The sequence below is a fragment of the Protopterus annectens genome, chromosome 2.part0 (genome assembly GCF_019279795.1).
Source record: "Protopterus annectens isolate FY-2018-M chromosome 2.part0, PAN1.0, whole genome shotgun sequence".
NCBI classification, from domain to species: Eukaryota; Metazoa; Chordata; order Ceratodontiformes; family Protopteridae; genus Protopterus; species Protopterus annectens.
This window is the reverse complement of record NC_056728.1, coordinates 132,353,254-132,368,913: the sequence shown is the minus strand read 5'-3', so window position 1 is coordinate 132,368,913 and position 15,660 is coordinate 132,353,254. Positions and strand designations below refer to the sequence as shown.

General features: G+C 39.2%; 1 protein-coding gene across 1 annotated transcript in view; it reads right to left on the bottom strand.

Moving 5' to 3' along the window:
- Positions 1-15,660, bottom strand: part of PGAP1 (post-GPI attachment to proteins inositol deacylase 1) — a 2,682,422-nt gene that overhangs the window by 16,666 nt on the left and 2,650,096 nt on the right. Inside the window, exon 24 of the mRNA XM_044060619.1 lies at positions 10,816-10,920. Within this exon, the coding sequence (XP_043916554.1) occupies positions 10,816-10,920 (105 nt within the window). The remainder of the gene's footprint in view (positions 1-10,815; positions 10,921-15,660) is intronic.

The following is a 15,660-nucleotide window of genomic DNA, read 5'->3' as shown; positions in this document are numbered from 1 at the left end:
CTGTATATACTCGCAAGTTAAATAGCTTTACTAATACCAGAACGAGAGACACAAATCTCCACCAGCAAATAAATAAAATGCACTGGAGAGAAATTTATTACGCAACTCTTATCCCACCTCTAGACAAACTTAAAGCAACATGCTAGCATTCTTCAAATTAAATCTGGCTGACTGGATAAAGTACCTATAAATCTAACAACAAATTACCAAGCCAGCAAAAAAGTACCACAAATCTTATTTTAACAATTTAAAAATACTCTAGCTCCTCGGCTTAAACCAGCTTTCATGGAGTTACAAAATAATCACCACATAACAGACATATGTATATACACACATACACACAGTTTGAAGCAATTAATTAAACAATGTCATAATTAGTCAATCATTCATAAAAAAGAAAAGGAACTATTTAAAGAAACTCCCTCCAGTTACATTCATTATTCAGACCAACTGGAGAAAGTGTGTTAAACTTTAAACTATATGTTTCTTTATATAACAACTTCTTTTTTTACTAACCCCTCATCAGTCTCTAAATTTTGTTCCAAAATACAAGCTCTTAATGACAAAAAATAACTATTATGACAAGTATAAAAATGTGAAGCTATAGGACTTATAGCATTATTATTTTTTATATCTCTAACATGCTTCTGGAGCTGTAACTTAACTGTTCTTTTTGTTTCCCCTATGTAGAACAAATTACAGGGGCAGGATAATGCATATATTACTGACTTAGTCATACATGTAAATACAGAAGTGGAACAAAATCTACCACCACTGATTCTTTCAAAACACTTAATATTAGGGCAAACTGAACACCTTCCATAAGGGAAGGTGCCACACTCAACAGGATGTATATTTATCTCTTCACCTAGTTGTACAAATTTATTATATACCAACATATATTTAATGTTCCTAATTCTTTTAAATGAAATACAGGGAACTCTATACAAGTTCTTTACACCATCCATATTAATCAGATAGGGCCAGTAATATTTAACAGCCTCAGTAATTTTGTCACTTAAAATATTATAAACAGTCACAAAATAAATCTTTCTACCACCATGTAATACATTAACCTCCCTATTGTCATTTCTCTTATTAACAAGGGACCTATTATAGGTTGAATGGAAGTCTGTTAATTTATATAAAGCATTCAAAATAACCTTTTCATCATATCCTGTTTGAAATTAACACAGGTGTTTAAAATTTCTCTCTTTAAATCAACTTCATCATTACACAATCTGCTCACCCTTAAAAGCTCATTGTAAGGTAGAGCTTCCATAGTTTGTGGGGGATGACAGCTCTTACTTTCCAAATATTACAATCCCCATTTCCTTTTCTGTATATACTGGTTGTTATACTATCATCCCTGATATCCAAAGTAACATCTAGGTAGTTAACTGATTTTCCCATCTGTAAATCATCGAATTTCACCTGAAATCGATTTACATTTAAATCATTAATAAATTGGGGGGCTATTTCTGCACCACCCTTACACAAAAAAATTAAATCATCTATATATCTATAATACAAAACAACAAAATTATTAAAGAAACTCAATCTGTACAAAAATTCAACTTCAAAAAGACCCATAAACAGATTCGCATACATGGGTGCGAAAGACGCACCCATGGCAGTACCTTGCAATTGATGATAAAGAAAATTATTAAATTCAAAAAAATTATTCGTCAAACAAAAATAAATTCATTCATCACATAACTGCTCACAGGGCTATCACCCAAAAAGAACTTAACAGCTTCCATTCCCAACTCATGAGTGATGTTTGTATATAGACTTCTCGCATCTATAACTATCCAATAATAATCCTTATCACATTTAATTTCTTTCAGTTTATCCAAAAAGTGAAAGGAATCCTTAATGTTGTTGTGTCTTTCGGCTTTTCCCAGTTAGGGGTCGCCACAGCTGAACTCCGGTCCACTAATGATTGGCAGTAGATTTTTACGTGCTGAGTTGCCGGCCCTGATGCACAACCTTCAACGAAGGTATGCCCATTGATGCATGTCTCCACACAGAAGACGTTCTAGCTGAGAATCGAACAGGACAAGGTTTTACTGTGAGGCGACAATGCTACCGCAGCACCACCACCGCAGGTTGAAAGGTATCCTTAATATCAGAATTTAATTTAGCTACATAATTCAAAAGATATGAGAGTAAAAAAACACCCATATTATGAAGAAAATAATTCTGTGCTGCCACTATAGGTCTACCTGGAGAAGGACTGACATTTTTATGAACTTTTGGCAAGCAATAAAACTTGGCCATAGAATTACCCTCAGTATTAAATTTATATTGAACATCCGATTCCTGCCTTGTGAAATAACCTAATCTCAAGCCTTTAGTTACTAGTGCTTTAAAGTTTACTACAGCTTGATGAAAAGCATCAATATTCACTGCCCTATATACTTGATCATCAGATAAATAGTCCATGCACATTTTAAAATACTGTTTACAGTGCATCTGAACAATTTTTCTACCCTTATCTGAGGGTTTTATAACAATATCTAACCTTTTACATAATCGCAGTAAAGATTGCCATTCCCTTTTACTCAAATTATATGACATATTTTTCTTCTCAAATGAGAAGTCCTTCAAAATTGCTTCCAGTAAGAAATTTAACATTTTTGAAAATTGTGATAATACTTGACTACAAAAAGGAGGTATAAAAGTGCTAGTATAAGTAACGCTATATGTATTTAAAGTGCAATATGCATTGACATTTTCGTCAGCATCAAAAGAAGAATTACAAGAAAAAAAGTCCAATAATTCACCTTCACTTACAGATAAATTATCTTTCTAATCAGCCAGGTCATACCTGGTATCAGATTCATAGTAATTAACCAAGTGCAATTTTCTTACCAGTTTAAAAAGTTCTGCTTTTAAAAAATGTGATCTAGGCAAAGAAGTTGGAATAAATTTAAGACCATACTGTAAAACAGAGTTTTCAGTCTCATTTAAATCAACCCCAGACACATTTAAAATTAAATTGTTCAATTCACATCTTTTTGTCCATTTAACTACAATACCAATGTGATTAATGTCAATATTTAGTCCTCTTACTCTGCTGCTTAAACTACTGCAGTGGTGGTGCTGCGGTAGCGTTGTCGCCTCACAGTTAGACATTGCCCGTTCGATTCTCAGTTAGAGCATCTTCTGTATGGCGACATGCGTGAATGGGCGTTCCTTCGTTGAAGGTTGTGCATTAGGCCCGGCAAGCCAGCACGTAAAAATCTACTGCCAATCATTAGCGGACCGGAGTTCCGTTGTGGCGACCCCTAACTGGGAAAAGCCGAAACACACAAACAAACAAACTCTGCTGCTTAAACTGTTGAGTGTCTCTGTTGCCCTCATATCACCATTTATATCCATTCTGTTGCTTTCTCTGCTGTTTTCCTTGGCCCTGAAAAGTATTAGTCATATAACATGGTTGTCTAGGGGCAAGTAACGGAGGATACACAGTATTTTCATTATCAGAGCCAACCGACATATTAGCCCCATCCATTGAAGTATGGCGTCTCTTGGTTCTACCGGAAGAGTTTTTATAACCTCCTGTACCCTTCTGACTGGCTAGTTTTTTAAAAGCCAATCCAGAATCACAGTCACGAATGTCCCATTGTAACTTATTGATTTTATGTTGTATAATATCATTGGAATTCTTTTCTAGTTTTACATTAAGTGAACACAACTGTTCAAATCTAGAACCACCAAGCTGTCCAGATAATACATCAACAAGCAGCTGCGATATCATCCTTCACTTTACGTTGTTTAAAAATGCCCCGCTCTGTTAATTTCAATAACCATTCCCCCACACATCTATGCAAGGCGGCAACCCACCTTTTTTCGAATTCTAGCTCCACTGAATCAGTGGTATCAAAGGCAGTAGAAGGATTTTTGACAAAACGTAACCCACGAGGGGTAATGTCTATGTCAAGATACCTCTGTAAACCTAATATATTATAATGTAAGGCATTTTCTTTAATGAGCAGCCATTCCAAAGACTCTAAATTAGTACGGTCTGCTGCTGACAAATGTACTGAATTTGCCTTACCAACTTCAGTGAAGAGATTAGACAATCTCTTCACTCTCCCCTCTTCCAAAAGACGTTTCAATACGTTAATAGGGGCAGTATTAGTCATAGAAGTTGTCAGTTCTACTGAAGAATCCCATATAGGCAAACCAGATTGGCGAAAAGCAGCAGAAACAGATGCATCATCTCTTAAGATGCGTGGTAGTTGCTGTAACGAATCACTGGCCATTACACTCCAAATCACCAAACCACGATGCAGCAAATAATAATGTGACGCCAAACTACCAACCAAGCCAGCAAAAAATTACCATGCATCTTATATTAACAATTTAATAAAACTCTAGCGCCTCGGCTTAAACCAGCCTTCATGGAGTTACAAAATAATCACCACATAACAGATATATATATATATATATATATATACATATATATACACATATATAGATATATATATATACATACATACATACATACACATATACATATGTATATATATACACATATGTATATATATACATACATATATATATATATATATATACACACACACACACACACACACACACACACACACACACACACACACACACAATTAAATGCAATTAATTAAACAATGACATAGTCAATCATTTAAAAAAAAAGAAAAGGAACTATTTAAAGAAACACCCTAGAGTTACATTCGTTATTCAGACCCACTGGAGAAAGTGTGTTAAACTTTAAAATATACAATGTTTCTTTTATATAACAACTTCTTATTTACTAACCACTCATCAGTCTCTAAAACCTGTACCTATAAATCTACTTTGAGACTATCCTACTTTGCCATTGCTGAAGAAGGGGGATGCAGCAAGAGAGTGGGTATTGTCAAGGTGTAAATTATCTTGGGACTCCATTGCCTTATATTTCTCATGACCCTGTGCAGTTACTGTATGAAATTACTTTTCAGGAAATATACATGGACAGCTCTGTATTTTGTGGACCGGACCAAAGTGAAGGCATTTGTAAACTTTGGGTCCAAAATATCAAGAAATGACCCAGTTACTGTTAGTAGCTCCAAAGAAATGCAATGAAATAAGCACACCCATTAAATTGTTTTCTAGCAAACATTTATGTTAGTTCATATATAGCTCCTGTTGAGTGAAGACACTTATCTAATCAAGGGAAGGAGGACTTGTAGAGCATAGAATGTTTAATTATAGGGGAGGTTCCGCAGTAGAAGAAATGAGTGGAGATGCAAGAGTGAAGGCAGACTTATTTTTTAAAAAGTAAAAAGGATTTTACCTTTACTTCAGGAACTGCTAACTGGCAAATTAGGCAGATAGCATTGGCCAAGTAGGCACTGAGAGACAGAGTGCCCATTACCACTGATGGGAGCAAGGAATGGATGGATTGTCCTGTTTAAGGGAAGGAGAATAAACAACACTAGTAGTTCAGTTATTAGAAACTAGCAGCCTAGGTGCCAATCAGTGTCCCAGACTGGGAAGGCTAGCACTGAAATTTGCAATGGTATTTGTGTACACGGGAATGACCTGAAAATACAAATGAGTGTGTTAGGACAAAGGTAGGAAAAAAGGAAGGAAACATTTGCTACTGTTCTTCACAGTGTTTGTTTCTGTTTTTGTTCTTCTTCTTCTTTCGGCTGCTCCCATTAGGGGTCGCCACAGCAGATCAACTGTTTCCATTTCTTCCTGTCCTCTGCATCTTGCTCTGTCACACCAACCACCTGCATGTCCTCTCTCACCATATCCATAAACCTTATCTTAGGCCTCCTTCTTTTCCGGTTACCTGGCAGCTTCATCCTTAGCATCTTTTTTCCAATATACTCTGCATCCCTCCTCAGCACAGGTCCAAACCAACGTAATCTTGCCTCTCTGGCTTTGTCTCCAAACCTTCCAACCTGGGCTGACCCTCTAATATACTTATTCCTAATCCTGTCCATCCTTGTCACACCCAGTGCAAATCTTAACATCTTCAACTCTGCCACATCAAACTCTGACTCCTGCCTTTTTGTCAATGCCACTGTCTCCAACCCATATAACATAGCTGGTCTCACTACCCTCTTGTAGACCTTCCCTTTCACTCTTACTAGTACTCGTCTGTCACAAATCACTCCTGAGAGTCTTCTCCACCCACTCCATCCTGCCTGTACTCTCTTCTTCACCTCTCTTCCACACTCACCATTACTCTGAACTGTTGATCCCAAGTACTTAAACTCATCCACCTTCGCCACCTCTACTCCCTGCATCCTCACCATTCCTCTATCCTCCCTCTCATTCACACACACATATTCTGTCTTAGTCCTGCTGATCTTCATTCCTCTTCTCTCTAGAGCATATCTCCACCACTCCAGGGTCTCCTCCACCTGTTCCCTACTCTCACTACAGATTACAATGTCATCTGCAAACATAGTCCACGGGGACTCCTGTCTGATCTCGTCTGTCAACCTGTCCATCACCATTGCAAATAAGAAAGGGCTCAGAGCTGATCCTTCATGTAATCCCACCTCCACCTTAAACGCATCCGTCACTCCCACCGCAGACCTCACCGCTGTCACACTACCCTCGTACAAATCCTGTACCACTCTTACATACTTCTCTGACACTCCCGACTTCCTCATACAATACCACAACACCTCTCTAGGCACCCTGTCATATGCTTTCTCTAAATCCACAAAGACACAATGCAACTCCTTCTGACCTTCTCTGTACTTCTCCATCAACACTCTCAGAGCAAACATAGCATCTGTAGTGCTTTTTCCTGGCATGAAACCATACTGCTGATCACTAATCATCACCTCCCTTCTTAACCTATCTTCCACTACTCTTTCCCATAACTTCATGCTGTGACTGATCAGTTTAATCCCTCTGTAGTTACTACAGCTCTGCACATCACCCTTATTCTTAAAAATCGGTACCAAAACACTTTCTCCATTCCTCAGGCATCCTCTCACTTTCCAAGATTTCATTAAACAATCTAGTTAAAAACTCCACTGCTATTTCAGCTAAACACCTCCATGCTTCCACAGGTATGTCATCTGGACCAACAGCCTTTCCGTTCTTCATCCTCTTCATAGCTATCCTTACTTCCTCCTTGCTAATCCACTGCACTTCATGATTCACTATCCACACATCATCCAACCTTCTCTCCCTCTCATTCTCTTCATTCATCAACCCCTCAAAGTACTCTTTCCATCTGCTCAACACACTCTCCTCGCTTGTGAGTACGTTTCCCTCAATATCCTTTATCACTCTTACCTGCTGCACATCTTTACTAGCTCGGTCCCTCTGTCTAGCCAATAGGTACAGGTCCTTTTCTCCCTCCTTAGTGTCCAACCTTTTATACAACTCTTCATACGCCTTATCCTTAGCCTTCGCCACCTCTCCCTTTGCCATGCACCTCATCTCCTTATACTCTTGTCTATTTTCTTCATCTCTTTGACAATCCCACTTCTTCTTCTCCAACCTCTTTCTCTGTATACTCTCCTGTACTTCTTCATTCCACCACCAGGTCTCCTTGCCCTCCTTCCTCTTTCCAGATGTCACACCAAGCACCTTTCTAGCCATATTTCATTCATATTATTTTATTTCCCACAAAGATGTAGATATCCAGGATAGCATGACACAAATATGTGGTGCCAGAACCATGGCTTAAAACTCAGTGCAAAAAATGTATGATTATACCCATTGGGAAGATGACCACTCATGCAAATTGCAATCTTGATAACACTCATTTAAGAGTAGACCCAGTGGTAAGGGACTTGGGAACTCAGGTTGACAGTAACTTGAATTTTGATCATTCTGTGTGGCGTAACTTAAAAGTAAGGGCATGGTATCCTGATTTAAAGAGATCATAAATCCACTATACTTAGCCCTCGTTAGACCAACAATCGAGTACAGTGCACCCTTTGGCAATGCACTTGACCAGGCATTTGCGACAGCTGGAATAGCCACAGCAGGTTCCTCAATAAAAGAATACAGGGTGTAAATAATATGTCCTATGCAGACCGTCTCAAAGCTCTTTCCTTGTACTCTGTCTCCTATAGACTACCGAGGATATATGCCTAACCCCCAAGGCATTCTCTGATCCAGCCCTGATGGACCTGCTACAAATTTGCAAAACAAACAGCACCAGAATTACCAGATCTAAGGATCTAAACCTCATCTTTGACATAAAACATATTAGAGGGACAGGTATCTGTTACAGAGATTACCTCTTCTCTGGAGCAGACTTCCCAGTCATGTAAAACAGAGCTCTTCCCTAAGCCTATTCAAATGCAATTTGGACCAATGAATGGGAAACCTTAAATTCATCCCTGGCCTGTCACCCATGACCCTTATGGACACGGACAGTTTTTAAATGTCCTAAAGCACAGACATACACCAGAGCCATTCTAGCCTGTGGGGATTCATAAATGGGAAAGCTGTGGCACAAATGTAGAGGCTGTTAGCCTAGTAACCTCCTGTAATCCTATGATTCTGTTTCGGCTTCCCCTGCTTAGACCATCTATAAACCCTCTAGCTTTCCTCTCTGACTCCTTCATTCCCTAACTGCCCAGCCAAACCGAAACTTCCAGCTGTGGTGACAGCTGGATGGAGGTGAACTATCATTCTCAAGTGGTCTGCACTTTTTTTTTTATTTGTTGTTTATGCCTACCTTGTGTCCCACTACCATGTTCAAAATGCAATTATTTCAATAGTGACAAGACTGAGAATGATCTGCTGATTCAGATACCCACTGATTCCTAACACCCCAGCCAGCTCCTCAGTGATCTGATCTGATAATCAAACCTGGCTCATGTGGGCTGCAGTCTAGATTCCACCCCTCTGTGCCAGTATCAGATCCAGGAAGACTGGGAACCTGACAGCATCTAGATCAGAGGAAAAATACTTTGGGAATCAAGTCCTGATAGTGTCATATTAACTCTACGTATGTGGATGACAGGGAAGTTAGACAAACAGGACACTCATTTTTTTCAGACTTTTTTTTTCTTCTTTACACACAAATGAAGTAAGACAATAAATAATTGTCCACAACAGGTCACTTAAAAGGATAATTCATGCATAGTATGGTTAATAATTTTTAAGTTAAGGAACCTGGAAGCCAAAAAGCAAAGAAACAAACAGTGGATCTCCTGCTGACAGATATTCAAAAGCCTGTAATTATTGTTGCAGCCATGTAACATAACTCCCCAAAGGCAGACTTGCAAAACATATTTCAAACATTAAAATAACTTTATCCTGCATCAGCCATCTCAAAGTTACTAGGAAAAAACACGCTTCCAATATTAGAAAAATTACTGGTTCAACTGCTTCCCACTTAAACTGGCAACCATTAACACACTGACTTGCGTTATTAGCACTCTATCTACATGGTGGGGAGTCTCTCTGAACTGTGAAACAGTGATAACAAAATATATACATAATACAATTAGGCAGCTACAACTAGCAGGAACAACATTTGCTGAAAAGCAGTAATAGATGATCTATGACCCTAGTACTGGAAGGAGGAAAAGAGACAGTGTTGCAGGCTGCAGTTAAACCCTCTGGCATAAAGTGATGAAGCCCTGACTATGACCCATATAATTAGGGTTTAAGTATTGATCCAGGCTCTGCAGAAAACAACCAGGAGAGAACTGAATGATAAGGCTCTGCCTGCTTACTTCACTTTGAGGAAAGGGGCAACTCCTGTGCGACCCAGAAGCTCGTATAATGCTAACAGTCCTAAAAGGAGATGGATACTCTCATAAAACCCCATCTCACCTCCAAGGAAGTCAGGCTTGAGGTGAGCTCACCGTGTACAAGGACACCACTTATTTAGTCCATGCACTCTTTCCACAAAGAAAAAAAAAAATTGGCACACATGGGTATTAACCTGCTAATAAATTATCTCTCAACAGGCTAGCACTATGAGGTCCCAGCTTTCTTGTTGCTTTCCTAATAGTATGGAGATCCATATCTCTAATGAGCTCATAGATCTGATCCATATGCAAGTCTTCCTGTCAAAGTTTTCATGTAGGGCTATCACTACCTATGCATGAAGTACCAATTAGGATGAAATAACTGGAACAAGCTGGGCACCTGAAATGAAAGAAAGCTGGGATGAGAAAACAAATGTTGCAGGGTACTGCAACAGAAAAAAATGTACACAACAGCAGCATAAATATAACAAATTATTTCTCTGACTGAAACTGTTGAAATGTTTTGTTGCTGTGTTAAATACTCTGTGATATTTTAATGACTGACTCTTCCTGCAACAAGTAATTGGGAGTCTTTTTCCTAATACTGCAGCAAAAAGAAACTATAAAAACTGCTGTAGGTTCCCCCTACTCTGTTTCAAAACAAAAGCGACAATATTGGCATCATTTTTACTCTTCCCACTGCTCCATCCCATGGATGTGGTTGTGTGTCAAAGAAAAAACATTCTGGCACAAGGGAGAAAACAAGGATCTTTTTAGCATGCTCAGGGACTACTAGCTAATTAAGTGACTTGCTCAGTGTCACAGAGTTTCAAATACACACACACACACACACACACACACACACACACACACACACACACACACACACACACACACACACACACACACACACGTATCTTAAACAACTCTAACCAAGGACTACAATATGAAGCTTGCTGCAGGTCAAACTGCCAGACTAATACTGTCACAGACTTATTCAGTATGAAGAAAAAACACATAGTAAGAGAAAAAAAATCCTTGCCTGATATTTGATTACAATTATGTGCAATATGGGTGGATTAAGTTAAGGTACCTTGTTTTCATGGATGCAGTACTTGACTTAATTAGAATTCCCAGGGCAATGATGAGGACTGTCGCTACATGCCTGCAGGGGTCTGGATCAAGTCTTTTTTCATACCTGTTAACAGCAAATAATACAGTCAAGACACTATACAAGTCGAAATACACAAAAGGTCTGACAAAATACAGACTAAGTCGTCAGCCGAGTAGCTATTCAAATTAATGAGCACATTAACCTTTCCTTCATGGGAAAATTTATCAAGAACAAGAAATGAAACAAAGTAACTACAGGCTTAAACATAAAAAACATCAAACATAAAATGGTGTAGCTGTCATTCCCATAAATTAAGAGTAAGAGTGTCAACACCTGTATTATTTAAAAAGTTCACAATGATCTATGCATTGGCCATAGTTATAGGAATTACAAGGAAGACTCATTTTTTCCAGTGCTCCATACTCAGCACTGCCACTGGCTGAATATTATAAGGCTGTACCACTCAGCATGTAAAATGTAATTTGGATAGCTTTAAAAGTATATAAAGTCCTTAAAGAAAAGACTGATGCTTGATTCTGTTCTTGCCAAACTTTTCTTTACAGTCCTGGCTACCTCCTTCTTTGATAAGCTTCCAGTTGTTATATTTCTGGTTTTCTATTACTGGAATTTTACTTTTGCCGTTGCTTATCTATTCTCCCCAGACATAAACATATGACCCTGGTCAAACTAGCATATAGTGCTTGCAGTCTTTCCCTGACCTTTACTCCAAAAACACCAAAAGAAAACCTCCACGATAGGAACCACACTGACACAAAGGATGATTACGTCTCAGAAAATGTATTCTGGTACCTCAGCCTTTCGCCTTCAAGGAATAATGCAAAGAGTAAAACCACGTCCATTTATACCTCAGATACAAAGCATTAATAAGTTGATGAACCAATTATACAATCAATTATGCAAAACATTTCAACAGAGAAACTAAACACACACAATTCAAATGCAAAATTCAACTTATAAATACAATGTGTTTTCATAAGAGTGTAGTAAATTCACAATAACTTTTTCTCTTTTTACAAAGCATAATTATTATCTAAATTCATACCACTAGGAAACATAGTATGAAAATTAATAATAAACCTACATTCTAACTTATTTAATTTTCTTTTAAAATTACTTCTGTTAGCTAAAGGTCGTGCTAATACACTAAAGAACAAGCTTTCTGCTGATCCCCCCTGTGTTTGGACATAAAATGGGCCGCAATGGGGCTTTCCATTCTATGTCTCCTGATGTCCCCCAAATGTTCCAAAATGCGTATGTTAACCTTTCTGGTAGTTTGCCCAATGTGGAAATAGAAGATACACAAACAACTGAAGAAAACACTCAATGAACGAGTGCCAGTGTACCAACATGTGCAATCACATCCACACTCAATAATATAAATAATACCACAAGAGTTACAATTATAAAATCCTGTGGCTGAATATAACTTTCCATTTATTTTGAATCCATTCAAATTTCTTACTTGTTCACGTAGGGACAGAGTGGGAATTTATCAGTAAGAAAATGCCCCATAAGTATGGTTATCTTATCCAGGGACAAGGAGGTCATAACATCCGTGTACTTTTCCCTAAAAATGCCCATTATCGAGTACAACACCCCTTTCGGCATGTACCTCGCAAAGCACATGCAGCAACTGGACAGACCACAGAGGTTCCTCAGCAGGAGAATCCAGGGCCTCAAACATCTACCCTACACAGATAAGCTAAAAGGCCTGTCCCTCTAGTCATTTTCATACAGACTCCTCAGAGGTGACCTCTGCCTGGTATACAAAGCAATCTCAGACCTCACCTTAATGGGACTGCTGGATATCCGCAAGTCAAGCTCCACTCAAGCAACCCGTACGCGTGACCTCAACCTGGTCTGTGATATCAATAGGATTTGTTGGCAGGACAGACTTGTGCCCCAGAGACTCCCCCATCTGTGGAACAGACTCCCTCTCCATGTCAAGCAGAGTACCTCATTATCCCTTTTTAAGCTCAACCTGGATAACTGGATGGGAAACAGAAAATACGCCCCTGGGATTCCACCTGTGTCCCTGCTGGACAGGGGCTTTAGGTGCTGACTTGGCTAAACTCTTGGCTAGGCTTATAAGGGCCTCAGGGCCAATAGCCTAGTAACTTCCTATGATCCTACTGAAAGGGAATTATGCATCTTGAGTGAAGAAACATATTTGTTTTCAAGAGCTGTTGTGACCAGGAGGTACAGAAGTACAATTTACAGTTAGAAATATGCTCCACATTTAACAACTTGAAATTAATTAATTTCAGTGCAATTTAGCAGAAAAATGGCAACTGAAGCTTTTGATCCAGAAATTCAGTTTGTTCCCTACTGGAACTGTAGCAACAGAGACGTCCAAAAAGTTTGTATGTTCCACACTGCTGTATGTCACTGGGAAAGAAGTTACAAAAATGCTCTGAACTTAACCAAGAATTTTCTTACTGCAAGACAATTTAGCTGAAAATTGGTCCCAGGAACTTGATTTGCTTCTCACTGTGGATGTGCATGTCCAAGAAGCTTGAAAAGGGACAGTATACTACATATTTGCACGATACTGTGAAAGAACCCTAAAAGTATTTAATAGCTTTTTTTGAAGAGGAGAAAATACAAGCAGTTTAAGAGCAGTACTGGGATTAGAATGAACTTAACCATGTATTCATTTCTTAAAAAAAAAAAAAGGAGGACAAATTCCTACAAAGACTGCAGATGGTTATGCTGCTGAAGTAAACAACTCATCTAAACACAGTATAACTGGGTGTGGTGCAAAATTCACTATTCACTTTGCTACAAGAAATGCTGACGCAATGAGCAGGCTCTTAAGAGATGCAGGCTTGATCTCATACAAATAGTGGATCTATGGAGAGCAAGTGAAATTACGACGACACAGAAATTACATGTGGAAATGGCTTTCTTGGGTGTCTGATAAGAATGATGTCTTTTATAATGTGCTTGACTTCAAATCTTGAGGCCAGAGGAGGATTCAATGTCAGAGAGGCAGAAATTGCTGATAAATTACTTTCAATGAAGAATATGCTCAGCCAGCATGTAGCAGTTCACGCAGACAATACTGGCAGCCCAAGACAGTGGGTTGCGTACATGTTGGTTTATAAAGCCCATTGAACATATGGGAGAAACAGACAAATGTAGGTTTTATAAAAATCAAATTGGAAACAGTTGCACATCTCGTTGCTGATTGCAACATACTAATGGCAGAAGGACTGTATACTGAAAGGCATAATAATGTGGCGAGACTGCTGCACTGGGGATTGTGCAAACATTATGGTATTGGAGTGGCTGAAAAACACTGGAAGCATGATCCACAAAGCATCATAGAAAATGAAGACTACATCACATGGGATCATCCATTACCAACAGTTCAAACGATAGATGCTAGAAAATTGGATACGGTGGTCCAAGAAAAGAAGACAAGAGTAGCATTGATCATTGAAATAATCACACCCAGTGACTACAGTGTCTTGTATACAGAGAGAGACACAAAGCCATAAAGTATGAGGATCCGCAGGCAGAAACCAGAGCAATGTGGAAGAAAGATACCCAGACAGTTCCAATAGTAGTAGGAGCAACGGGTCTTATAAAAAAAAGAATTTACAATCGTATTTAGATAGGTTACCAATACATGTAACTCTATATGGACTGCAGAATGAGTCATTACTGGGCACATTGCGGGTGTTGCGAAAAGCACTACCGGCTGACATCAAAGACTGAAACAATACTAATTTCATGAACTTTAATCATATGTTGACTTAGGAATGGGGTCCAATCCCGCCATGGTATTAGAAATCCAAAAGACTTGGAGAAATTAAAAAAAAAAAAAAAATAGGAAAGAGCCAAAGGAGGCTCCCTACTGAAAAGGGATCTGGTGATGTTTACGATACCAAGCAGAATATCTCTTCCATTTGGACATGTATGATTTTCTGGTACTGAGTTTCCTGGCCACCTGCAGGACCCTAAGCATGCCTTCAGAAAACAAGTGTTGAAAAGGAATAAAAACCCTATCACTCAAAGTGTCAGTTGAAGAGCAGACAAGAGGAGGCGGAGGAGAGATCCGTTGTCCTGTGTGAGGAAGTAGCAGGGTAACTTGTAATGATTGCCCCTGGGCAGATGGGATAAGAGGTGGGACCAGTGCTGGTTAGGCAAAGGGGGAGTCATCAACAAGATTTCTGGAGTGTGTCCTTGATCTTGTGAAAGACCTTTAGAAGTGAAAAGACAGGAAAGGTATAAAGGAACATTCCCTTTCAAGAGAAAGCCATTGAGTCCACTTTCTAACTCAAAGGACTTAGGACTAAGGAACAAAACTGATGGAGTTGCTTGCTCAGAGGGAAGGCAAAGAGATCCACTTGAGGAGTAAACTACCAATGAACTATGTCCAGTGAAGCATCCATTTGTGAAGCTGTGTCCTGGACCTGCTGAGAGAATCTGCCATAAAACTGCACTCTGCAGGTATGTAGACTGCCTGTAGGTTCACCTGCAGATTGATGGCTATTTCCCAGGCTTGAAGGGCTAGACTGCAAAAAGTTAAGACCTCATGTCCCCTTGCTTATGTATCACATGACTGTGGTGCTGTCTGTAAAAACCTTCAAGCGGCCTGGTACCCACAGCAAATGGAAAACTTGTAGAGCAGGAACGAGAGCCCTCATTTCCTTGATGTTGGTGCAAGCTGTCATCTGCTGACGGGACCAAAGGCCCTGAACCTTCAGGGTGCCTGAAGTGGCTCCCCACCCTAGCTCTGAGGTGTCTGTGAAGAGTTCCTGAGATGGCTGAGCAGGTTGGAAGGGAACACCCGGA